The following is a 27,865-nucleotide window of genomic DNA, read 5'->3' as shown; positions in this document are numbered from 1 at the left end:
AGACTATGAAACCTTTTTGAGAGGCTGTGCATCTCATTTACCTTACAGGTAAAGTCTGTAATGTGTGTTGACCTGAAACGCTATCAACATGCTATTTTTATACAAAACTGAGGTATATGTTTTAGCCATCCAAGTTTTAAATAGGCACTGGCCATTTGTACTTGAGTAGTGAACATATTGATTGACTGATTTATAGGTACAGAATTCACTTATCTTTTGCACGTAAAAAAGTATCAACATTCTTCTTTTATAGGTAGTAGATCTGGCCTGAGGGACTAAGAGAGAAAAATATTGCAGTTCTAAGCTATAGTTTGTTTTTTGTTTTAAGTATAGCAGGAACTGGAAGCAAGAATATTGATAGGTGGTCTAAGATATCATTAGGATTTGTGAAATGGACAAAATAAATAAAGTTAACAACAACAACAACAACAAGCCAAACCTTCATAAAATTTTTATTCTGGGGTGTGCTTGTTTTCAGAAACTACCTCTGCTAAATCTCCTGTCAGTGCTGAAACTCGAAGGAAGAAAAGCTTCTAGTCCTCCAGCCAACTGCAGTGTAGCCAGAGAAACAGGCAACCAAAATAGAACACCAGGATTGCTGTGCGTGGGTGAGGCAGAAACCACATTATGAGCAAAAGCTTCCAGTGTTATTTTAGAGCCAATACAGCTCTGCACTTCTCTGCTCTCTCTTCCAAAAACACATACTACAGAAATAAAATGAAATGAAATGTGTGTGCATTCTCCTTCTCTGGGTTAGGATTCTTCTTTTTTCTTGATTTCCTTTCTTTGGGGGTGAGATGCCAGCATGAAAACCCAGCATGGAAAGCAAGTTGAGGAAGGAAAGAGTTAATTGCTTTTAAGGCCCTGCAATAGAGAATTATGGTTTAAAAGATAGAGGCTGGACAGCTGGCTTTGCTGGGGTATTTTTAAATGCATTAATGCAGGCTCCAATCACTCGGCCATGCTTGACCTATTTTTGGCTCAGGCCGACCATTGTTCTATTTCTGTGCCTGTGGGCCATGCTGTTGTTGATTCATATGCAAATGGATTATCACTAGCTTTAGCCAACTTGAGCTGAGAGAGACTGAGACAAGGAAGGGAGAGAGGCACAGACAGATAGGAGGACACCCTCTCCAGCCACTTGCAGGATGAGGATCTCTCCTTGAAACCCTAGAAGTCCAGGGAGCTAGACGCCAGGTTTAATTGTTTTCTTTCTTTCTGCCCTCCATGGGTAGACTTAATATTTTTCTACTTATTCTCACAAAGAAATAACCCTGAAGCACATTCCTGTTGCCCACCTGCTTTTAGTTTCCAGGATAACCTAAAACTCCAGCGAGCTACAGCATCCACTCTGCTCCTTCTGCTTTGCACACAGGTTGGTAACTGGGGGGAAAGAGCCCAGGTCTTTTTTTTAAAGGGGTATGTCCATCTGAGCAGAAAGGAAATCATTGTGGAAGTTGATCCTCCGCTTGCTTGCTGTTTCTCCTTGGGGAGGAGGGAGGACCAGTCAGGGCAGCTCCTGGGACCGGAGCACCGAGCAGTGATGAATCTTTCATGGAGCTGAAGTAAGAGTGACTGGAGTATGCTGCAGACAATTTACGAGAGTGACTCCTGTGTTTCCTCAGATGGAGTGGCCGGACGAGAGCAGCTCTTGGCTCAGCAAAGAATGCACAGTATGATCAGCTCAGGTATGATCTCTTTTATAGCTGGGATGTTTGTTTTCTTTTTGAAAAGGCTGGAGGGCAGGCTGGTAGGGAAATGAAGGGAAAGCAGCTTGCTTAAGGAATTGCTTTTTTGGTGTGATGTTGATGTTTTTCTTCTTGGTGCTATTGAAAGGTTTAACTTAGATCCTTCCTTCCCCTTCCCCTGCACGTTGTAAGTGTGTCTAGGGAAGGCTGCTTCTGAATGAAATTGCAAAGTATTGCTACTGATGCAAGAAGACATTGACTTAAGTAAAAGAAAGGTGTTTTCCTTACGGGGCAACTGGAGAAGGAGACCTGTGTTGATTGTAAACATATGCTAGTGGGACTTTAAGTTCATGGTGGGGCTTCTTCAGCCAGCCGGATGATTTTATGTTTTCAGTGTGCATACACAGCACAACTATTTATAGACCTACCTTCTGAAGTGTGTGTCTGAGGAGTTCTCAGGTAGTTTTATTCTTTCCCTAATGTGACTTTTTCTCTCAAGCTTGAAGTGAATCTGTTTTGGATGAAATAGAATTATTACCAGATGCTTATTTTAATTTACCCCCAAACACATGGGAATCTAGCATTGTCAGGCAGGTGTTGTGGCACACACACTCCTGCATGCATGCATACGGCCAGTGAGCGAGAGAGAGAGAGAGAGAGAGAGAGAGAGAGAGAGAGAGAGAGAGAGAGAGAGAGAGAGAGAGATGTGTTCGAAGCAGGTGCAATGCTTTGTCAAATTCTAGTTGGTAGTTGTTCTGACATGCTTGAGCTCTCAGGGATATATTCATGGGAGACGGGTTTGACCACCTCTCAGTTTACTTCTATTGAAAGTTCATACTCTCCAGGCAGTCTGATCGACTTTAATTACTGCTCTTTGTTACTTGTTTCCTGTAACTAGTTTATAAGGCTTTTGTCACCCTGCTCCTGCCCTTCTCCCAGTGCTGTAGCCTAAACTGGTTTAGAGTTCCTCCTTGGCGCTTCTGTGTCCCACTGTGGGCTTCATCTTCATTACAGATCACTGCCTAGATCCCCAATAAGGCTGTCATATAAAACAGCCCTTACTTAGTACACTTAAGTGGGGAAGGAATATTCCACAGGTTGGCATGGAGTTGGTGTCGGTGCCCACACACATTTCCATCTGTGGGTCCTGTTTAAAGCCAGTTCTGGGCGAAGCTCTGCTTAGTGAGATGGTTTTCAGATCCTCGGTTTACCCAGTCTTTTTATGGAATCCTAATGAATGTCAGTTTTGTAAAATTTTGCATTCTACACCAATGTCACGGAAATCATATTCATGAGTGGTCTCTATTTAACAAAAGTGAACTTCTCAAAACATCCATGGTTTATTGTCCTTCTGGGTCGAAGTGGACAAGGGCTCCGGGAGGAGCCAGCAGGTGTGCCTGGGCTAGAACTGTGCACTTAGCATCGCATTTGTGAAATATCCCTGAACACATTAGAAATAACTGTTTCAACTATCTCTTCAGTACCACGGTATTCTTTTAGTCCTCATCTCTGTGTACAATCGTTATATTTCTTTGAGAAAATAGAAACACAGTTGTGTCTTGCAAGTAACGACTTTTAGCTGACACTGGGCCAGCCACAAGTGTGTTTTCAAGCGTTGCTCTTTTTCCATGATTTTGATAATCATACAACTTGACTCAAATCCCAACTGTCATTTACCTGACATTGAAAGATGAGTGTGAACATAACAAGATTTTCAAACTGGAAGCCTTGAGATTGCCTTGCTGCTAGTCCCACCTGCGGCAGTATCCGGGCACCAGCCATAAATGAAGAGGAGTGATGTAGCTCCGTGTCGGCCCAACAGTCTGTCTGGTACAAACAGGGAAGATCTAAGTTGTTCTTGTTTGCAAAAGTTAGAAAGAACATTAATTGCATCCTTCTTATGGAGCACTATGGTATTTTATTTTGCTTCATAAGCATAAACTTTAAATTTCATTTGCCTAATCTTTTTATGCATTTTATTTCTGAAGCACTGGTTCTGTATCACAGAGAAACCAAGCACATTTTCCAAGACACAAAGCTTGGATTCTGCCCCTGATGCTTCTCTTTTAATTGGTTTGCAAATCACCTCAGCTGTTGTACCCTCAGCAAACTTAGACCCACAGTGGTAGAATTAGGGAGTAGATGGTTGGTCCTGGGAGCCTTCGCCAGATTATTTTTTTTCCTTTGGACTCATTACTAAATTAGAGATGTGTTTGTCTTGATAGAGTTACAGATCTTGCTTTCATCTCTCTTGGACCACTGACCTGGTTTTGCTTCCAGGATAAGAAGTGTCCAGTGACTGGCCGATAGGACAGCCACGGTGGCACTCCCGGGAGGTAGAAGGGCTGTCGTCCGAGGACTTCTGTCCGTGGCCTGATGCAGCTAGTTGTGCAATTGACTTGCTCACCCTCACATAATCACAGATAATGTGCATCCACTGGTCTCTCAGCATTCCCATGGGGTTCACACGTGCATAGGCACATCTGCAAAGCGTCGTGGATGTTGGTATTATTTCAAGTGGACAAATACGGCTCTCCAGTCTTGCCAAACAATCCAGAACAGTTGGATTGCCCATGAGGAAGTGTATTTTTTGTTCCATAATCGTTTTGTTAATTTTCTTATAAATCTGATATTTCTTTGAGTATCTTTCTTTCATAAGAATGAAATCTTTTCCTTGTGTGAATTATGACTGTGTATCAGAGTAGGTTTGTATGTGTGTGTTCTGTGAAACATCTCATAATATAATAATCACAAAGAGGCTGGAGAATATGTGCTCACACTGTGAAACTCTGATAGATACTGAGTTTAGTTATTTTTAAAAGTTAGTTTTATCATGCAGTTGTGATAGCAATGTCTCAAGATAATATTTGTTGTTGCTATTTTTATGTTAAATCTTATGTATTAAAGTATATTATTTTTGTCCAGATAACTTATAGGTCATTGGGTTGTAACTGCTGTATATAGTTGCATATTTTCCTAATGATGGTCAGGCTAAACATTAGGTAGAAGTAAAATGGTCAGCGTGTATCACATGGTCTGCTAATGTCTTAGTTTAAAGTATTCTACAATATTGAATTTTTAAATCCATTAAAGGTGACAAGTGTTGCCAGGTGCATCCCCACTTTTGCGGCGTGTTTGGACCATGGACAAATATTGACTCAGGTCTCTCAGCAGGAGTTGGCACAGTGAGGGGGTATTTTCCTGTTGCCAGGCACATTGCCTACCATGTTGGACAGCAGGGATGTCCACTCAGGGTTGGACAATTTATGAAGGAGTTGCTGTCTGATATAATTAAAATAAAGAGAAATCACTATGTAGTCCTATTTTTAATGGTATAAAAACATTTAAGCATAAATTTTGAGTTTTTTTTATTAAGATGTGTCTTCACCTTTCCAGAGTCTATTGTCTCTTGGTATGTTATATTGAGGAAATGTAGTATTCTGGATCCAATAGTCAACTGTGTCTATTGAAAGGTAGACTCTAACTATGAGGATATCTGTGAAAGCTACCATTGTGTAAGAATCACTTCTTGGATGACCTGTAATTGCTATTTTCTAACTCATGCCATCTCACCTTTGAGTCTATTATCAGTTGGAATATTTGATGGGACTGAAAAATAAAATGATTCATAAGTAAGGCTGCTGGTAACAGAGGCATGGTGAGGATGTCACGTTTGTGAGGGTCATGCAGGTAATGTAATGAGAAATGTGTCCATTCAGTAAGAATATCCTACAAAGCCCTCGGATGTCTGAAAGAAGGCAAAATTCTGAATTTAAAAAATATTCTAAATGATGATTTTGAATTTGGAGATGATAGATGGGAAGATGTTCTGCAGACATAGTTCCTGACCACTGGTGGCTACTGAAGTGGGCCCCATAAAGGTATAAGCTGGTAAACAAACACAACCCACTAGACATGGCATTCAACAGTAACCACACACACACACACACACACACACACACACACACACACACACACACACACAGATAATGTGGCCTGCCTCCAGTAACTAGCCAAGGAAGACTCTTAGAATTTTACTGGTGAGCTGACAAGTTCCTAAGAATTCCAGTATTATTCTCAAATCTAGAGAGTAGCAAACTGAGTGATAGTCTCATCATTTTAGGGTATCCTTCTTCTCCCACATGAATGAGGCATAGGAGAAGAAATTATGCAAGAATAGCTGGTGAATTGGGAGAAAGGACTCCTACATGGCCTCTCTAGAGAGATACAGGCATACAAGTAATGCCCTAGATGAGCTTCTTAACAGGTAGTTCCTGCCCAACTAATCTTAGGGTTTCACCAAAAAAAAAATTTCAAATTTTTGAGTCAATGATACGGTCTAAAAATTGCTTCCTGGAAACAACACACCTTAATAAGAGCATAAATTCCACAAAACAATACCTCAAAGATGAGAATGGTAGAACTATAGAATGAGATGAAAAGGGAGATTTTGTCCCAGTGAGATCACCTGAGAATGACAAATGCATGATAATTATAGAACAAAATTCATCATTAATGCAAGAAATAGACAAGGGGAAAGGTTTGAAAAAGGGAAGTGGGCTAATGTAGTTAGAGAAAAGTTAACACGGTTGAATGACAAAGATCAACAAATGAAATGGCTATTTGCACCCCAGAAGTTAATATTTCAAAACTATGTGTTATGTATATGTATATATTGCAAAAATGAAGAAAGAAAAAATCATTGAAAAAAATAAAAATACTGCAGGTTGAAAGAGTTCCTCATCTTTTGGGAAAATTTGATGCAAATGCTCTAGACAGTCTCATTGGGCTATTGAACCAGAAACACTTCTTCAGGGTTTTAGATGGGTAACTACAGGCTGTAAGGTCACATATCAAACTGATCCAGTATTCAATATCAGAAAACAAAGAAGAAACTGGGTGTAGGGGCATGCACCTTTACTTTCGGCACTTGGAGGCAGAGGCAGACAGATCTCTGTGAGTTCAAAGCCAGCCTGGTCTTCACAGTTAGTTCCAGGACAGCCAGGGCTCCATAGTGATACCCCGTTTCAGAAGAAGAAGAATGGAAGAGGAGGAAGAAGAGGAAGGAGGAGAAGGAGGAGGAAGAGGAAGAGGAAGAGAAAGCAGAAGCAGAAGGAGAAGGAGGAGAAGGAGGAGAAGGAGGAGAAGGAGAAGGAGAAGGAGAAGGAGGAGAAGGAGAAGCAGCAGCCCTAGAGCTGTGAGAGCAATGCGCTCACCTCCGCCGTCACTGTCAGACGGGATATTATTAAAATAGAAAGAAAACTGGTAAACAGTGTCAAAATCCTCAAATATGAAAGCGATGACCTGATGCTGGAATCCAGTTCATAGACAGATGAGCTTAAACAAAATCATATTCCGAAGGAGAGAAAACTTAGTAAAGTTAACAGGGGTGGTGTTGTTAGTGGTGGATTTAGCTTACCTGAATGAATGTGGATGTGATTATGGGAAATAAAGCAAATCTGATTTCATAGGATGTGTTAGAATATGAAGCAGACTAAGCAGTGTGAGAGCTATGAGTGCTGAGCAGGAAAGATGTGAGAGTTTGCCAGCATCCTTCCCTTCCCTCACCAGGGACAGGGGCTCTGCTGCTTAAACTAGGAATTCATACTGGCTTTTTGTTTTTGTTTTTAAGTTTCCAAATACTAATTATTTTTGATAGTTTATTTAAGCCTAGAGAGACCTTTTGAAAATAGTATCTTGTGTTGAAGAACTATTTAGTGTGTTTATAGTTTCTTCAAGTGTAGCTTTACATCTGTTAGGTTCAGTTAAATTTAAGGTTATTTTTAGATACAAAGAATACCAATAATATGATCTTATTTTTATAAAAGTATTTTTTAATCTATCTATGCCCTCAAACAATTCATAAACAGAAAGTTAGGGAAAACTTTGCATTTGTGAACTATCATCATAATTTTTGCTTGTACATTTATACTTATTTATTCATAGTGTGGGTATTTGTGTGTAAGTGTGGTATATGTATGTTTTGTGTATGCACATGCATGTATGGGTACATGTGCCCATGAGCACATCGAGTCCAGAAGAGTCCCGATCTATCAATCCCTACCTTATCCCTTTTTAGGCAGAGTCCCTCACCGAACCTGGAACTAGGCTGCTGGGCAGCAAGCCCCAAGGATCGGTTCTCATCTCTTTTCAAAAACAGCACCGGAGTTGCAGCCCTGGGCAGGGCCGCACCCAGACTTTTATGTGGGTGCCTCTGTTCGAGCTCAAGTTCTGGTGCTTGTATAGCAAGTACTGTTACCCGGTGAGCCGTCATTGCCCGTCCCCTGTGGGAACAATTGACTATAGGAGTCTATTGACTGAGATCTTCCTCTAGTACTTCTACTGTAAAGTTGTTGTGTCAAAATTTTGATTGTTAGTAGTGTGTATATAAGTTTGCTTATTTCCACTGCGAGTAAAATAAAATTGGTCAAAATGACACAGCATTGGGGCCTTTACCATGAGGTAACTAGCTGGTAGCTAGGCTGCGATAGGGGCCTAGCAATGCCAGCTGCACTCAAGTCCCGCACACAGTTCTAACAGTTCTACTCCACCGGCTGTGGTCCTGATGGTGCCATATGGTTGGTAGTGCTAAGTGATCCAAAGGTCATGGTTTCACAGCAGTGTCCCAGGTCTGCTGGCCTTGACACATGGCAGGTTAGAGATGAAGGAGGGCTTCTGATGGTTTTAGGCTCTTTTTCTTTGTTGTTATTTATGTCCCTTGCTCTGTCTGTCTGTTTCTGCCCACTCCCCTCCTCTCTCTCTCTCTCTCTCTCTCTCTCTCTCTCTCTCTCTCTCTCTCTCTCTCTCTCTCTCTCTGTGCGTGTTAATATTCATGTGTGAGTACAGCCTCTTGGAGGTCAGAGGACACTCTTGGGTGTGGAGCCTAATCTTTCCCCTTGTTTGAGACAGGGGTTCTTTGTACATACACCTGACAAGCTGTTCCATGAGTGTCCATGGACTGTCCTATCTCCACCTCCTGTATCACCGTATGAACACTGGGGTTATAGCTGTGAGATTCTGGGTCCAGCTTTATGTGGTTTCTTGGGATCTGAATTGATGTTCTCACGTTTGAACTTTACCCTCTAAGCCATCTCTCCAGCTCACACCATTGATCCCTGTCTCTGTCTCCTCCTACCCCTTTCCAGGTTTGAGACAAGTTCTTGCTATGTAGCTCAGACAGGCTTAGAATCCAAGTTCCTGCCTCCTTAGCCTCTTGCATGTTGGTATTACATGTGTGAACCCTCCTTATGTCTGATTTTATTTAACAAAGAATTTATTTAACAAGAATATCACCAAGAACTTCTTCAGTAGTCATCTGTTATAATTTATTGGCCATGTGACATCATCTGCATATTTTTCATCCAGTTGTTGAGTAGAATATAGGCTAAGCATAAACCCTGAAGGAAGCAGACTTGGACCTAGTAAAGGTTTCTGCTGGGAGGAAAAAGCCACAGAAGAATGGGGACTAGCTGGACTCCACCAGGTTTTGCCATGGTGCGTATGTTGGTGATAGAAAATTTCTTCTTTGCAAATTTATTTTTAGTTTTAGAACTATAAGGATTTTAGTATATGAAGGAACTATGCTTCTCATGACCTTTCATTGAATAGTAGTGCAGATTTATTTTCATGACATAATATCTGTTTAACACTGGTTGGATTTCTTAGTGGCCTTGCTGATACTGCACATTGTTAGACAGAATCCAGTGGAAGACTGAGGCATACACTTGTGGAGGAAAACTGACTCTGCTTTGATTTTAAATCACTGTTTTTGAGGAGGAAATCCAACATTGTTATATGATGCATTATAAGCATTTATTTATGAATTTGAATAGTGTATTCCCTCAACACTGGTTCTGATGGATATAAAAACTTCAGAGACACTTTAGCATAAAAAAATTGTATGTCTGGGATGAAATTTAATGGTAGGGAATTTTTCTAGGTAAGGCAAAGTATTTGGCTTTAATTCTCAGGAAAACAAAAAGAAAGATACAGGGTTGTTTTTAGAGTATGAAAGATGATCTTTAACAAACATAGTACGTTTGCCAGCAGGTTCTCATAATTACTGCATTTTGAGAATCATGAACATGTTTATGTTTCAGAATAACTGGATTTTCTTCTGAATTGTGATATATTGAAAACAATTCAATTGAGATAAAAGCTCATGAAAATGTCCTTTAAAATCTTTAAGAAAAATATAGCTCTTGCACAGAGACATGGCCGTTGGAAAGCTGAGGGAAGGATTTCACCATTTATTTAAGGCCAACCTGCCATATATAGTGAGTTCCAGACCTACAGAGTGAGACCCTGTCTCCAACAAAACAAAAGATAAAAACTTATAGCTAAGTTGGCACACATTCCACATCCCATTTCACGTGGCTCTGTCAAGCTTTTACCTGATCTTGAGGGGATACTGAAATGCCATTGGATATGTGGTGTGTAGGGCATCTTTGCTACTGAGGGTATTTGTTTTTGAATTACAGCAGGTTTGCAGTAAGGAAGGAGAAGTTCAATAAACACCCATGTTCTTCGATGAGTTTTATCACCTAACACACTTGCATCAATCAAATTTAATTTAAACATTTAACCACTGTCTCAAATATTTTCATAATTTAAGCTTCTATAGTTAATGGACAAAATTCTAGGCAATTCTTACATTTTTTGTAAGAATTTATTTTCCACTCATTATCACATTGATAACTCATCCATAGTAAGGCAAATCATGGGTCTTTTACGCATAAAGTTTTAAAAATACCTAATAACTAAATTCAAAAAACTCCTTTTAGGGAAGAAAGAAATTCACTAAACCACAGAGTGTAGCTAGTCATTTGCATATGATTGAATGCTTTGCATGCTGAAGTTTGGAAACACCCACAATGCTATTTTCCTGTCTTTCCTCCTGGCCTACCCCTTCTTTGAGAAAATTCTAACTTCATAGTTTTTGTTCATGATTGACCCTGTTGCCACCACGAGGATGCTATTTTCAGTTTGCTTGAGGTAAATTGTGATGAGTGTGTAAAGCATGGCATTCCAAACATAGTTCAGATACGAGAGTAACAGGAAGTTGATTCAAAATTTGAAACTTGAAATTAAAGTTCAAACAAACCAAATTAAAATAGAAAAACAAACCCAAAGTTAAAAACAAAACAAACAACAACAAAAGAACAATTTTTTATTAAATGACATTATGGCTTGTGAATTCTTGCTTTACTAAAATACATATTTTCCCAGGAAGCTTTCAGGGAGCCACCAGCTAGGGAACTAGCAGAAGATGAACTGGCAAATTCAGTGGGTTGGATTTTAGTCTTCACAAAGCTTTTAACATCAGATTGCAGACAGAATTCTGATTGATTTTAGTTGATTTTGTGTGTGTGGTGTGTGGTTCCACATGTGCCATGACACAAGTGTGGAGGTCAGAAGACAAGACTTGGAATTCCATTTTCTCCATTCCTGTGACCTGTAGAGATGGGACTCTGCCACGCTTGTACAGCAACCACTCTAACCACTGAACCACCCTGCCAGCCCTCAAGCATATCTTTTGAATTCGAACTTGTCACTCCCGGCCACTGTGCTCATGTTTTGTGCTCAGATGTTCATATTCCACCTCGATTTTCTAGTTTGTTGCCATTGAGGGGGTCAGTGATATTTTTTCATCACATTTGAGTTCTTATTGATATAACAGCTATGGTTTTATGTGTCTTTATACTGACTGTTGCTTTGTCATTTACCTCCCAGTTTAATGAGGTGTGTAGTCCTCTTCATAGTTTACTTCTGAGGATATCAGTTTAGAGGTAAGGAAGGCACTTACAACCCCTTGGGGGAAAATGGCAGAGTTTAGTTTTCACTCACTCCTGCCACTTTTCCCAAAAAGAAAAATATTTGTTAGAGGGTAATTCCAGTCCTATCTGCTTGACGCTAAAAATGTAGCTTCAGGGTAGAAATAGGTAACATCTTAAAAGACATTCTGGAAGCTTCATGCTTTACGTTCTCAGTGTTTGATAGATAAAATTGGAAGGAGTCAACATGACTCATCACTGTGAAGAGATAAGGGAACCTCCGGGGTTCTGTGCCAAGGGTCTTGGGCAGAACCACTATCCCAATGCATTTTACATCTGTTTCTCAGTATGTCACAAATGCTAGTGAGAGAGACAGTTAGCCCTTCTGCACACCGACATGTTGATACTGGTGTGTTCTAACGGTGGAAGGTCGTTTTTGGAAATATTAACACTATGGCGTTCATTTCGTTTACTGAAGAGTCTGAATTATCCTCACCCTTATCTTTACCTAGAATCATGGGATCCATTCGAATCCTGATTTTAATTTGTAACATGAAATTATTGAGCTAAAATAAAGATTTGGCCACCAAAATTCAGATTTTACTTAATATCTGTATCTATCTGTCATCCATCTATATGCATATAAATATAGACATAGAGATAAAGATTTAGGTCTCCAATTTGGGCTCCTTCAATGAAATTGAATGCATTTTCATGCTACCATGATCATATAATTTACTTTATCTTGAGTTAGATTTTTCCTTCATTAAATGTTATTGTGTGTTATATAGGTGGTTTAATCTTAATGTTAGAAATTAGATGCTGAGCAAATTGTGAAAAAAAACCAACTATTTGGTTTCTAACAACTTTTTAAACATTTCATTTGCTATGAGAATCTTGTGTGATCTTTCTGAATCAATAAAATTTGAAGGCATTATTTATTATCATGTTAATAACCAACATAGTTTATTGTCTTCCTGGGGGAAGATCCTTTCAGGAGATCATTAAATGCATGGAACCTGCAGATGCCTGCCTGTCAGTGCTCTCCCTAACAAGCTGAGTCCTTTGGGTCCGTTATTCTTAGCCTGGGTATTTCTATCTGATGGCATTGCAGGTCTAAGATTAGCCTGTTAGGCGTTATCATGCCATCTGAGTTACCTCCTAATATAACTCTACACTGGAATGATTATTTATAGAAAGAGCATTCTGTCATTTTTGGGTTATTTCTAGTAGTTTAAATAAAGAAGAATAACATTCAAGTGAAACCACATATCCCTTCCTGCTGTCAAACAACATGATAACTCTGCTTAAGGGGCAGTACGGCTGCTGAAATGAGAGCTTCTGTGGCTGCAGTGTTCTTTTTATCTCTGCCACCTTGGGGGACAGGAGAAGGCTTTGGGTCACAGTGTGTAATGCTTGTAGGAAGGCAAAGAGACGGCTTTCTGTCACAGAGCACAGAGCCTCTGGTTGATGATGACAACAAGACACACAGGGTTTATTTTTAGAACAGACATTGCTAAGCTCTCTGTTTGGTGTTAATATCACTCATGTGAACAGACTCCTCAGAACTCTTGACCCTTCCTGTGAACAAAGCATTACATACACACAAGTGCACACACACACATTCACACACAAGCGCATATACACAAACATGCACACATATGTGTGCACACACATGCACATGCATGCACAGGTGTGTGCACACACATTCATTAACTCTGCAAAAATGACTCTGTTATTTAAAAATTAATCCATTTTGAATTAGAAAATCTAAAATTCTCTTCAGTTTCTCTACTAGATTAATTTCTAAAAACCCTGGAGACTGGGTTAAGAAGTGAAGTATAATCGAATGCTATGTTAAAAGCCCAATTAATATAAACAATGAGTATAAATGAATGTGTATTTATATTTTTTAATAATAAATTATGGTACCTATAAAATGATGTTATTTTCAACTTTATTGCAACCATATATAAAGTAGAGCCATGAGAGATAAGCTATATTGATTTAAATTGCTTATTTAAGTGGATGAGGAATACATAAATATAAATTTTTGTATGAACAGTGTAAGAATAAAGTTCTGGTATAACTAATTTAATGAACCAGTTAACTTTCAAATGCAATAAAAAAGTAGTTTTGCATTTAAGAAATTTCACAATTTATTTCAACTATTTGCTTAATTCAGATCTGAGTAATTGATACTTTGTTCTCAAATTAGAAATGTGATTTTCATCTGTTAAATTTGCATTTTTATGTTCTTAATTTAAACTAACTCATTGCTAGATGATGAAGATATTAAAATGATATGTTAATCTGTTTCATGAGTCACAGTGCTTGAGAATGGGTAACACAGGAATCTTGAGGAATAGACATAATTATGATCACTCATGTCTTAGGGAGGAAAGGGTTTATTTGGCTCACAGGTTACATTCCATCATCTTGGGAAGCCAGGGCAGGAGCTCAGCCTGGAGGTAGGAACCGAAGCACAGACTGTGGAGGAAGGAACCGAAGCACAGACTGTGGAGGAAGGAACTGAAGTACAGACTCTGGAGGGAAGAACCGAAGCACAGACTGTGGAGGAAGGCTGCTTTGACTGCCATGTTCCCCTGGCTTGCTCACATAACTTTCTCACGCAGTCTAGGTCCACTTTCCTAGAAATGGTTCTGCCCACTGTAGGAGGAGCACTCCTACATCAATGAACAATCAAGAGATGTGCCACAAACATATCCACAAGCCAATCAGATGGAGGTAATTTCTCAATAGTGGTTCCCTCTGTCCAGGTTGACAAAAAAATTGACCATTATACTTATAAACTGAATAATATTTATTATAAATACCATCTTGTTTTCTTTAAAAATGTATTTTGTGATTGTTTCCAACATGAAAATATCCACTGGCCATTAGTAATTTGCAAAGTAATAAACAAAACGAACAACAGGAAATATACAGGAACAAAAATATATTCCAAGAAGCTGAGATTGGGCACAGATGTTTCAAGTGGGTAGGTAATGTTCTTCCCACAAAGCCTGATGGAACTGTAGGACTCCTGAGGTAGAAGAGATTAGTGACTCCCATACATTGTTTTCTGAACTCTACATGAGTGCTATAAAGCCTGTGTATTTGTGTACACACAGCACACTGAAGTAGTCACTCATCTTGTTTTCTGGTAGGAAATCTTTGAAAGCCAAGCACGTGCCAGCTAGTATTTCCTCCACAGAGGACACAGCTGTGGAGTACGACACACACCACGTTAATCTCCAGTTACCCCTGCCATTGGGAAGGAATGGGGAAGTTGTTAGTTGTAGGTAGGTCAGGGGGCAGAGAAAGGCTGCTTTCCAAGGTTTTCTCCATTCACCAAAGACAGCTCATGAGACAAGGACAAATGCTATGCTCTGGGAGTGACAGTGACCTGCTCAGCCCTTGCCTTTCCTTGTTTCTTAGTTTTTACTCTTCATTTGTTCTTTGAAAATGTTATAAAATGGTTTTGATCATATTTAACAACCCCCCTCCTTTCCCACCAAACTGTATGTTTGTTTTCCTCTATCAAGTCTATTTGTGCTATTTTTTTGTATGTATGGATTTCCACTGAAGTATGGTCAACTTCTCAGGGGCTACGCTCTTAGAAAATACTGTCTCTCTTTTTCCTTAGCCGCTAACAATTGCTAATAGTTCCTTGGATGGGGTGGAATTTCACGCCTAACCCCCTTTCTATACTGGGATTTGGTCTGGCTGGGGCTTACATACACCTTGTGCTGCTGTCACAGCTACTGGGAGCTCATTTGTCCTGCTCCCCTGCTGTACTCAGAACTGATCACTTGTCTTGTAGTCATGCACCACCTCTAGCTCTTACAGTCTTTTGTCCTCTCTTCTACAGTCATCCCTGAGCCTGTGGAGGAGAGGGGACAGAGTATCTGTTCCCTTTACGACTGAACGTTCTGCTCTCTCGTTCTCTGTCCCGTGGCCAGCTGTGGGTCTCTTGAAAGGCCCATCTTTGTCCTTTTCAGCTGTAATCTTATCTAAGCATCATCTTCTTGCCTGCTCAATGTGAACTGTAGCTTGTAGTTTAGTGACTCCAGGAGTCCTTCTTTCCTGGGACCCAAAAGAGAACAATCAGTGTGTCTTTAGTAGCTAAAGCATAAGTGTCAAAATATGTTCTCATAAGCACAAAGTTTCATGCTTTCTAAAGGGTCTAAAATACAGAACTAGTTACAGAGGCATTTATTTGTGCACCTGGCTTATGCCAGGTGTTTTATTCAGATCAGTTATGGGTCACACAGCATCCCTGTCAGATGAACTGTAATTTCCAAACAAAATGTTTAGAGCACACAGTCTTCATTCTCTTGGCATGCAGCTAGATTTGTGACAAATTATAATAGTTGACTAAGGGAATTTTTTTTGGAGGTGGCAGATCTACTTAAAATGGAGGTAGCCATGAGTGAACGCAAAGAGCGATTTCCCTTACATGTTATGATTTCTTGCAAATGGGGAACAGTGACAGATATGCACACTAGACAGACATTTCTGAGGTTCTGACACATTATCTCACATGCTTGATGCCTCATGGGGTTTTCCCTCAGCATTCCAGTTGGTCTAGGTCAAATGAAACGAAAGCAGTTGGAGCAGAGCAGGAAGTGCTCAGAAGCTATTTTAGTCTCTATTTACTTCTGCCTTGGAGGAACTGAACAAGCCTACATTAGCCTGTAGGTGAGAACCAGAGCAAGGTTTTCAGCTCTACTCTTCTCCAGCTTCAAGAGACCGGGACTGAGACAAAGTCCAGGACAGCATTATTGTGGGTTCACAGGGGAGTTTGAGGAAGACAGTTCATGTCACTTGACTTACTCCATAAACACTTGTCTCATTCAATTAGTATTTAGTAGTACTTTGCAGTTGTATTTTAAAGGGTGTTTTTGTTGATGATGATGTGTTATTGGTCAGTATAGATAGGTAGTGCGCATGCATACACACACACACACACACACACACACACACACACACACACACAGACGTACACACACAGAGAGAGAGAGAGAGAGGGGGGCAGGCAGACAGACAGACAGACAGACATTTCCTTTTTCTGAAATGCTTTCTTTTTAGTCCCAGCTGTAACTTTTCTTTTCATTGGTGGAAAATCTTACTCCTTACAAATCTTATTGAAAGTTTCCAGTACCTGACATAGCCATCACTTCCCTCTTCCTCCTGTGACCTGGATTATCCCTTCATGTAGATCTCTTGCTCTTTCCACCTCCTCAGTCCTTTATTAGCCTCTGTGAACATTTCCATTCTGTTTTACATTGAAACATTTTAATGCACATTTGTCCCCATACCCCATTTAGTTTTATTAAAAATTCTGAGAAGAAGAGAATTGTATTTTCTTTAGATTTTTTATACCCTTCAGTACCTAGCATGGAACACTCCTTGGGACTGTTTTTGGTGAATGAATGAGTGATTGGAGAGAACAATACTATTTCAAGTCTGTTCTGATAAATTTCATAATTAAAAAAAATATTTCTTATCTTGTGTCTAAAATAATGTCTTGGTGTCCTTCAATTTGAAAAATATAGATATTTGGGAAGTTAGGTTCTTTCATCATTTATTATAGAATATTAATTAAGAATGACCTTGATTAAGGTATGGTGGTACATATCTTTAATCCTAGAACTAGGGAGGCAGAAACAGGCAGATCTCTGTGGGTTCTAAGCCAGCCTATTCTACATAGCAATTTCTACTCCATGAAAGCCTACTTAATGAGACCCTAGCTTTAACAAAACAAAAATCCTTCAGTGTCTGAACACACACACACAGACACACACACACACACACACACACACACACATGCATGCACGCACGCGCGCACACACACACCATATCCATTTAAATGTTTCAGTTCTGAATAAAATGAAATTGGAAATGTGCTTATTTAATTTGGTTTTTCAATGAATAATGCCAATTGAAATTTCCTAAGATATGTTTCTGCATTCAAAATGCAAAGTGTGAAATAGCTAATTTAAGAATGCCTGAATATGAATGCATACTTTTTTATCCAAGTAAAAGAATAAATTTGTTGTGAAAATGATTACAGGTATATGCTTATGTAGTTAAATATGATCTAGGATCATATTTACTACTTTTTTCTTTCAATATTTTTATGTAGAAAAACTTAGAAGTTAATGGATTTTTCTGTTAATAGTATCAATTTCAAATAATTCTTTCATTAAAAGTGCTGTTTAGAATAGAGCTCACCCACATTTAGTCAGTTATTTTTTAATTGGCCCTATTCTTAACAATCAGGCAGGAAAAGAAGTTCTTTATATAAACAGTTTAATAAGCAAACAGACTGGCAAGGGTGTCAGTCATTTTAAAATACAATCTAGAGTAAAATGTCAGAAGGAATTCACATGGCAAGGTAGTAAGGAAAAACAGATATCAATTTCAAAGAGAAGCAATTTAAAGAGAGAAATGAAATAAATATAGTTTAAGGGAGAGTATTGCCGAAGGTAAGGAGTGCCATCAGCTGGGAAGGATACAGTTTTTATGGTCATCCTCTTGCTTTGATTTACTCTTAAATCAGAGCCATGTTGAAATAAGTACATAAAATTGAGTTAGTTTACAGTATCAAGTGTGGACCAAGGAAGGAGTTTTACCACACAGGTGTTGAGGCCGGCTGAGCAGACCTCAGGTGAGGTCTGTACGTCCTGGGCATCCTTTTAGGGACTTTGAATACTGAAATTGTGTTTTCTCACATTTATGAGTCCCAGGTAGGACTTTAACTGGTATAATGATTGGATTGGGATGAGGTAAATCAAGGGCTGTCTGCTATTTGATTTGGAAGTTTCTCATCCTTTTGTGATAAATAAAAGAGTAAGAATTTCTTTAGTCAGCTTCCTGGGGCTTTTTAATTTGAGGTGTTACCGACTTAGCTCATTAGAACTACCCATTTGTTTCAGTTTCTGAAACACTGATATGAAATATTAGAAAAAATTATCCGAGCATCCAACTTACTTGAACTTATACTGTAAGAAGAAAAATAAATCTCAAACACCTGGTGCTTAAATATAAAGAAACAGTGCTGTGTGGGACACTATCTGGGATCCCATCCGAAATGGAAAATTTTCCACATCATTGGCCTATAAAGATCAATGATCCTATGAGAATTCAATTTTAGATGACTAGGAAACATACTAAGTTGTTTTGTAGACACGGAGACATCTTTCATTTAATTATCCACTGTCCATCCAACTTCCCTGGGCACTGATCCAGCACAGAGCAGAAAGTATCTTTGTATTTAAGCAGTCATGTATGTGGGATTAGCTTCCCCACATCCCTGCCAACACTGGATAGCATCAGACTTTAGCTAGTTTTGCCAAATTGAGTGACAGGAAATGGTGCAGCATTACTATATTTACATGGATTTCTCTGACTAGTGGTGGACTTGACCAGTTTCCACACAGCATTTGCCACTTGTGTATTTCCAGGGAGAGACAACTCTGGGAATGTAACAATGACTAAAGAAAAGATCTGCCAGTGAATACTCCTCCTTTTCTAGATTGGGTGAAAAAAAAAATAATGTGATCACCTTATATAAAAGCATTCAAAACATTCAGTACCTTGTCCTGGTAAACCTGTTATTGAACTAAAAATAGAAGAGGAAAGTAAGTGTTCGTGCTCCAATCCCATTTGATCCTATGTGTCTCATGTTAACAGCAAAACACACTCCGAGGCTGGAGAGATCGCTCCATGGATGAAAGCACTGACTGCTTGCTCTTCTGGAGGACTTGGGTTTGATTCCCAGCATCCACATGGCAGCCCACAACCAATTGTAAGTCCAGTTCCAAGTGACTGGACACCCTCTTCTGGCTTCGGTAGACACCTAGCACATAAGTGATGTGCAGATATTCATAACAAAATGACACCCATATAGATAAAAACAAACAAACAAAAACAACAACAACCAAAACACTAAAATCCCTTTAACATAAGGAACGTTTTCTCTGTGTGTCCTTGTCAACATTCCAAAACATGTTTACTTAATAAAAATCAAAAAGAATTTGAAAGGAAGAGAAGCTAATGGAACTAATGAGGAGTTGAGCTCATTGCTTGCTACATGATCAGTACTCTACTTCATTAAAAAATGGGAATGATTGCTTTGCACCAAAATAAAACACAAACATAAAATGCCAGAAACACTAGCAGCAATATGGTAACAATAGAAACTTCTAAAAGGCATACAAAATTATTGATAGGTCATCGAAGAGAGCATGATCAAATTTGAGAGGTACTGTGTTTATGAATAGAAAGGCTGTATTTTTAAGTGCTACTTATTCAAAAATTAATCTACTAATCTCATAACTATAAAATGGCTAATTTGAAAACATGAATGTTTGATGTATAATAATACAACAGTCATGGTGAGTGATATTAGACAATAGAAAGTATCACTTCTATACTAACTCTCCAAGCCATTAAATTCTCTACCTTAAAAATAGCATCGTATTAATTTCTTCTGTGCTTTATGGAGTTATGTCAGTACAATCTCAGTTAAAATCCTCACAAGATCTACTAGGAAACATGTCATGTTGGTTCCCAGGCTCAGGATACTACTTAGTGTGGACAGATGGCGGGCGGTGTTTAAAAAAGGCAAAATGAGAGGTTAGTTTCAAGTGATGTAAAAGTGTATTAATCATTACTGGTTTAAGTGAAGGCATGGTTGAATGGATTGTAAGAAATGGAGGGAGCTATTTTAATGACTGTATTTGACAGTGTTCACAGCCCATACAATGCAAACACGATAAACTCAATAAAATGGTTTTGGAGCGATTAATATTTTAGTTTGTATATTCATAATCATCAATGTACTCAAATATTTATTTTTGGAATATAACAGCTGTACAGTTGCACAGGTTATAACTTAAAATGATGACAAAACTGATGTCTTTCTGGTACGTTATTCTTGAGTGTTGGGAGGTTTGGGAAGGAAGGGAATAATTCTAGTTAAGGAGAACTAAAGCAGGGGAGAGAGGCATTTGAGACTAACTCACAGAAAAGAATCAGATTCACAAACATCATCGAGTAAAATATAGGACTAGCCGTGGAAGCCAGCAAGAAAAATGAGTATTCTGCCTTAAAGCTTCACTGGTGGTAGTTACTGAGTAGGATCCATAGACATCAAAGTAGACACAACATCTAGAGAGCCCAACCATACAAGGTCAGGGAAAGAGCCAACACCAAGGGCCCAAATCCATATGTAGGTATTCTCAGAGAGCAGGCCAGTGTGGCAGCATTTTCAACAAAACCAAAAGGGGTGCCCTGGAGTTTGGGGCCATAATTTGCTCTGCTCTCTGAGATGGCAAGTGATAAATGGATTATTGCTGGAAGAATCAAGGCAACTCCACATAGTTCAAAGGGAGGTTTATTTTGTGGGGTAACTTACAGGTAAAGGGATAGGTTACAGGGTCCGGGAAAGGTGTGGCGCAGTCCAGTGGTGTTCTCTGGAGAACTCTGCTTGGTCTACCTCCAGCGTCCAGGATCCAGGAACCAAGAGAGCCAGCACATCCGGATCTCAGGTCTTAAGGGCTCCTCTCTCGGCCCTGCCTCGTAAGGTGTGACAGTTACTGGAAACCTGAAAGGGAGTAGTACTTCAGCTACCCACTACAATGGATGTCTCTTTTCTTGGCATCTGTAAACCATGGTTGTTCATTTGGTCTCTGATACCTATAAAAATGTTAACAATTTGGTGTGTGTGTCTGTGTGCATGTTCATATATGTGCTTGTGTGTATGTATGCACTTGTTCATATGTGTATTCTTGCGTATATGGAGAACAGAGGTTGACACTGGTGTCCTCTTTAATTTGTCTTCACCGTACTTTTTGATACCATGTCTCTTCCTGATCCTGGAGCTAGCTGACTCTCTAAACTGGTTGGCTAGGAAGCTCCAGGGATCCTCCTGTTTGCACTTGCCCAATGCTGGGGCCAGAGGCCTGCATGATTGCAGGTAGCTTTTCCACATGCATTCTGGAAGTTCAGCTAGGGATCCTCAGATGCAAGGCAAGCATTGCCGCTCGACCTACCTCCCCAGCCTCAGGATTTGGCTTTTTAACCTACTTAAAACAGATTGGGAGAGAAGGCTGGGTACCTCTTCTTGTACTTTGACAGCAACTCTGAGTCAAGCAGGCAGATAGGTGTATGAGACTCTTGATTTTTTAATAACACCTGAATAACTCTGGTTTATCTGAAAATTACTGAAATTCTGTATCCTGTGCTTTGTCTGACTTTAGTTTTGAACACATTGCATTTTCATAAAAGCTTTGTGGTCACACTTGTAAACAAATAACTTTTCACTGGTTGTTATAGCTTACCCAGTGTAGTTGGGTAGCAATCAGAATAGACTTCTCCTTATATATAAACAGTCTTGTGTCACACAATAAAGATGCACACTGAGAAATATGTCATTAGGTGATTATAGTAGTCTAGGCATGACAGAGTATAGTTATACAAATCTAGATGGTATAGACTTCTACACACCTAGGCTTTTGCTTATATCCCAGAAGCCTGTACATTGTACTACTTCTAAACCAAGTGTTATAGGCAACTGTAGGGTGATGGTCAGTATTTGTGTACCTAAATCTTTTTGTGTTAAAAAATGGAATATTGTAAAAGTACTAGGTGGTAGGGATTCTTCAGTTCTATCACAGTTTTATGAGTCTGTTGTCACTTTATTGCTTATTATTGATGGAAAATCTTATTAAATGGAAACTGGCTGCTTGTGTGTGTTAGTGTTAATACATCTATGTACATCTATAATACCTGTATATTGATTCAGTAATTTTTCTACCTTTATAGCAATAACCATGTAATTCTAAGATATAATTGGATATAGATATAATTGGAAGTAGAAATCTATGTGCTAAATTCTTATGTATTACAATTCATTATTTTATTCCCATTTTAGTAATGAAGATTACCATATGGTTTTTATAAGTTTAAGGTTTTCTTACAAGGATTCACATCTTCCTATCTGTGTTTGGAAAAAATAATTATAATAATTATATAATTTGAACCTTTAGTTTTCACTGAGAATTGCTTTCACTGCTAAGCATTGAAACTCAGTGTGGACCTACAACACAAAAATTTTTAATTTAATAGCACCCTAATAGATATTATTGTAAAGAAACATGTCAAATAAATAGTATTACTGAATATAATATTTTAAATTACAACAAATCAAAATCAGTTGCTGAATAGATAAGGAATTATTTTTAGCTATCTTGTCTTTCTCCCAAATTATTTTATTGAAATAGTTTTTGTAACAACAAAAATTTTGGGATAAGTATGACACATTTCCTTAGGAATACTTTATTCATAACTTTCCTGAATTTCAGTTTATCGTTAAATCTTTAAAATTTAAAATAGGGAGATTATATTGGTTTTAAAGTCATTTTTATTGGGCTTTACAAGAGCTATGGATGGTATTTAGATGATGCCAAGGCTACATGTTGCAATCAAGATAACAAGAGTTTTTTTTCCTTCTTTTCCTTTCCAATCTTTTGAAATGTAATGCATGGAAATTTTTCTTTCATATGTTAAGTGTAGCTCACTGCTGAATATAGTGTGCTTCAGTGAAGTATTCATTTCTTTGCCAAAAACACATCAGTCATTCACAAATATTCAGTATTCTGAGAATGAAATTTTTTTTTTAGCTACTTGGGTAGCCAGTTTGCAAAGATTTCTAACTCCCAGAGTGTGAGATGTGATGTGGTTCTAGGGCTGAATGTTAGCTTCCAGCACAGAAGATGGAGGTCTAGATGATCGGACATTCCAGACTACAGTATCTTAGACCAGGATTGTAGCCAGTTAACAGAACGATGGGAATTCATTGTTATTGAGATTGTTTTGTTTGTCTGTGCATATGTACATACGTGCTGCACGTTTATGTGGGTCCTTGTGTGTGTGTGCACATATGTATAGAGACCAGAGGTTAACTTCAGCTGTCATTTCTCAACATTGTCCAGTTTGTATTTTGAGACAGGGTCTCTCACTGAGATGTAGCTCTCTGAGTAGACTAGGTTGGTCCCAGTTCTCTGCTCCTAGAATTACAAGTGTAACACCTTGCCTGGATTTTTTCTAGGCATCAAATTCAGGCCACATAGTTGCCAGGCAAGTGATTTACTGACTAAATTGTCTCCCAAGCCCTCCATGAGAATAAATTTTGGAGAAAGTTGAGGATGTCTTCCTGAAGAATTCATTAGCGCCAGATGTAAAGTTTCAATATTAATTAAGCTACTCAAAATTCAACTAAGCAAGTTTAAGATCTAGAAGACTGTTCGACACCTAATAAATGACTCCTGTAAAATGAGTGAGTAAATGGACAAATGAACAAATAAGGAATATCTGTTCACCATGATATTTCCGCTCTACATATGCTCTTGACCTTTAAATGGCCCAGGCCCTTTATACTGCATTTTCTGAACATAGGATACATAAAGGCACTTTATGCACTTTTTTAAGCACTAACTTTTTATTTAAAAAATTGAAGGAAAAATCTTCTTGACCTTCATGATAGTGTTTCTTATGACATAATTATTTTTATGAACATTAACTAGATCACATTTCAAACCTAGAGATCCTCCAGTGGCACTGAAGTTATTTCTTGGCTGTTTTGATTAGACAAAAATGGTTCTGCTGTTATCATTTGAAACTCTTTATCTTACTTGCAGCCCTCTTAATAGTGGGCCACAATCTGTCATCCTAATTGATAATGCATAGTACAGTTAGAATATAAAGCCAGTGAGTAGGCTTAACCCTTCTATTCATAGAGTGTGAATTAAGAGAACCTTAAAATACATTTCTTCTCCTTAAAATAAATTCAGTTAAGTTCACATCCATTAAAAATATAGTCTGGTCAGTATGCATCCAAATTCTCAGTCTTTATCCTGGATGTCTGAGGTTATCAGTCACGTCCATCCAAGAGTTGTTACCTCACAGCCCCACTCCAACCTTCCTGAATACACTTGCAGGGAAGCTCCACTCTTCATGCTTCCTTCTCTTCAGAGGGAACATGTGTGGGGAGTTCCTCTTCTGAGAAAATAATGCATGTGTCTTCTTCAGATGAATTATCAGACATCTGGCAGGAAGGATTTAAAGATTGATTTCTGACCTGAAGTTTCTATGAAAAACAAAACAAAACCGTTTTGTCTGCGTTCTCTGTATGTCTTTTTTTTTTTTTTTTCACACTCTAAGCATGAATATTTGGTCTGAAGCCTGGTTCCTTGGCTCACAACTAGGGACCACACATATAGAAAAATCACTTCCTAGTGTGAAGACAAACACAATCCAAAAGGTTCTGAAATGAAAGCACCAAGTGCTTATAGAGCCTGAGGCCTTTTAACAGAGTCTCCCTCCTTCCACGCCTGGCCAGTTCACTCTGTTCCTACAGACCATGAGAACTCAGAGAACGCGCTACGCATTAGGTTCTAAGCATGTTTTATTTACCTGTTGCTTTCTTTCCACCTGGCATTCATGGAACGCCTAATCCCTTGCTCCTGGTAAGACTGGGTATCACCCAAGAATGAAAGAAATAAAGGGCCAGCTTGGGAGAGGCACACATGGCTGGGGCTTATTTCCTCCCCGACCTGCCTCATCTTTGGTACTTTCAGAGTCTAGCATGGCTGCTGTCACATTTCTTTTACACATCAAAAGAATGAGCCGAGCCGAGCCGTGAGCTGTTCCATAAGTTATTACATACGCCATCCCCGCTATCCCCACTTCGCTCCCCTTCTGCCCCAGCTTCTCCTCAGGCATCCATGTTCATCCTGGACCAGTGCACGGTAGGCTGGAGACCATAACAAAGGGGGCTCTAAGGCCTCTTTATTTCCATTCTCACCCCAGTGTTTCTACCAGGATTGCGATGCCAGGACAAGAGTCTTCCCGAGACACTGAGGGACTCTTAACCACACTTCTAAACGAGTGGCTTATTTTGTGTACGCATGTGTGGGTGTTTTCTTGCATGTATGTATGTTACCCACCACATTAGTGCCTGGTGCTGCAGATACCAGAAAGGGCATCAGATCCTTTGGATCTAGAGGCACAGATGGTTGTAAGCCACAATGAGGGTGCTGGGAATCAAGTCCAGGTCCTTTGAAAGAGCAGTCAGTGTACTTAACTTCTGAAACATCTCTCCAGGCCCAAGGATCTCTTTAAAAGTAAACCAGAAAGCAATTCAGAGTCCACAGGTACCTGCATGGACATTCTAGGTAGTCTGTGAATCCTGTGAGTTAGTCTGCAAATGAATAATATGGCTAAGTGTCAGTACATGTTTGAGATGTTCATCAATTCCGTGCAGTTCTCAAAGAAATTTTTGATCATGACAAATTTAAAAGGTTACCTTTCCAAAGATTATTTGCATTCATATCCATGAATTTCTAAAAAGATAGATCACAATACAGTAACAGCAGTATTGAGAGAGTGGAGACAGAACAGCAACAACATACATCTAAACCCAGAAGAGTTGATTGTCAAGCATAAAAGACCCTGCAGGGACCACTGCGTCACAGTGCAGTAACCGATGTGCTCAGTAATGGCCGTTAATACTCCACAGTGCGTCCCTCCCTGCTCCTCTTTCTGTCCCTTTCCAGGGTATTGGACCTAGGGCCACATGCATGACAGACTGGCTTTTTGCCACAATGTACATCTTTAGCCTGTGGGCATCCTCAGAAACAGAGTGTTTCTAACTAGTTTAGAAAAATTTCTCTAAATTAGTGAAATGACATCCTGTCCTGTCGTGTTCAGAATGTATGTTTCGTTACACAGCTCCTTGAACTCTGGCTCTTAAAATCTTTTTGTCCCCTCTTCAGCCATGTTCACAGGACCTTGTGAGGTGATCTATAAATGTCCCCTTTGTGACTGAACACTCCACTGGCATTTGTTATCTGCATGTTGGCCAGTTGTGACTTCTGTGCTAACCACCGTCCACAGCACAAAGGAACTTTTCTGATGAGGTCTGAGAGTTACTTTATCTATGGAAAGATTATGCATTAAACTATAGAAAGATGTGAGTTTAGGGAGTGGTTAGATACTGTGTCCATTTGGCAGGATATAGTAGTCGGCTGACTCTTGAGGTATGTGGACTCCCATCTATGGGTTCTGGGCTAGATTTACAGCACCTGGCATGTGTTTCCTCCTGTAGAGCAGGCTTTAAATTTATTCAGAAAGCAGCTGTTACCCCATAACCCTCATACCACTACTGCACACATGGGCATGTCTTGCCATGCCAGTCACTATTACAGCTCACAGGGTACATACTGCAGTGCACAGCAGTCAGTGAGATGATAGTTACAGCTCGTGCAGTGGACAGCAGTCAGTGAGATGATAGTTACAGCTAGTGCAGTGGACAGCAGTCAGGGAGATGATAGTTACAGCTCGTGCAGTGCACAGCAGTGGGTGAGATGATAGTTACAGCTCATGCAGTGGACAGCAGTCAGGGAGATGATAGTTACAGCTAATGCAGTGCACAGCAGTCAGGGAGATGATAGTTACAGCTAGTGCAGTGGACAGCAGTCAGGGAGATGATAGTTACAGCTAGTGCAGTGCACAGCAGTCAGGGAGATGATAGTTACAGCTCATGCAGTGGACAGCAGTCAGGGAGATGATAGTTACAGCTAGTGCAGTGGACAGCAGTGGGTGAGATGATAGTTACAGCTAGTGCAGTGGACAGCAGTCAGTGAGATGATAGTTACAGCTAGTGCAGTGAACAGCAGTCAGGGAGATGATAGTTACAGCTAGTGCAGTGCACAGCAGTCAGGGAGATGATAGTTACAGCTCGTGCAGTGGACAGCAGTCAGTGAGATGATAGTTACAGCTTGTGCAGTGCACAGCAGTGGGTGAGATGATAGTTACAGCTCATGCAGTGGACAGCAGTCAGGGAGATGATAGTTACAGCTAATGCAGTGCACAGCAGTCAGGGAGATGATAGTTACAGCTAGTGCAGTGGACAGCAGTGGGTGAGATGATAGTTACAGCTAGTGCAGTGGACAGCAGTCAGTGAGATGATAGTTACAGCTAGTGCAGTGAACAGCAGTCAGGGAGATGATAGTTACAGCTAGTGCAGTGCACAGCAGTCAGGGAGATGATAGTTACAGCTAGTACAGTGCACAGCAGTCAGGGAGATGATAGTTACAGCTCGTGCAGTGGACAGCAGTGGGTGAGATGATAGTTACAGCTAGTGCAGTGCACAGCAGTCAGTGAGATAGTTAGGGAGCAGTTCTATGAAATACTGTATTCTAGACATTGCCTGGTGATTGTACCATGAAATCACAATACCTTTATTTACTCTTACAAGACCTCCACAAGATCAAGCCCATCAACAGTCCAGCATGGATAGGGAAGAGGCTCACAAAGGCTCCATGGCAAGCT

The 27,865-nt window shown here is 39.6% G+C and overlaps 1 protein-coding gene across 1 annotated transcript in view; it reads left to right on the top strand.

The window, feature by feature from the left end:
* Window positions 1–1,599: 1,599 nt before the first annotated feature.
* The window catches only part of Hdac9 (histone deacetylase 9), a 157,768-nt gene continuing 131,502 nt past the window's right edge, over window positions 1,600–27,865 (top strand). The window contains exon 1 of the mRNA XM_059279554.1: window positions 1,600–1,688. Within this exon, the coding sequence (XP_059135537.1) occupies window positions 1,667–1,688 (22 nt within the window). The 5' untranslated portion in view covers window positions 1,600–1,666. The remainder of the gene's footprint in view (window positions 1,689–27,865) is intronic.

Source organism: Peromyscus eremicus, chromosome 14 (assembly GCF_949786415.1).
Source record: "Peromyscus eremicus chromosome 14, PerEre_H2_v1, whole genome shotgun sequence".
NCBI lineage: Eukaryota > Metazoa > Chordata > Mammalia > Rodentia > Cricetidae > Peromyscus > Peromyscus eremicus.
Note: the sequence above shows the minus strand (reverse complement) of the source record. Positions and strands in the feature narration are given on the sequence as shown.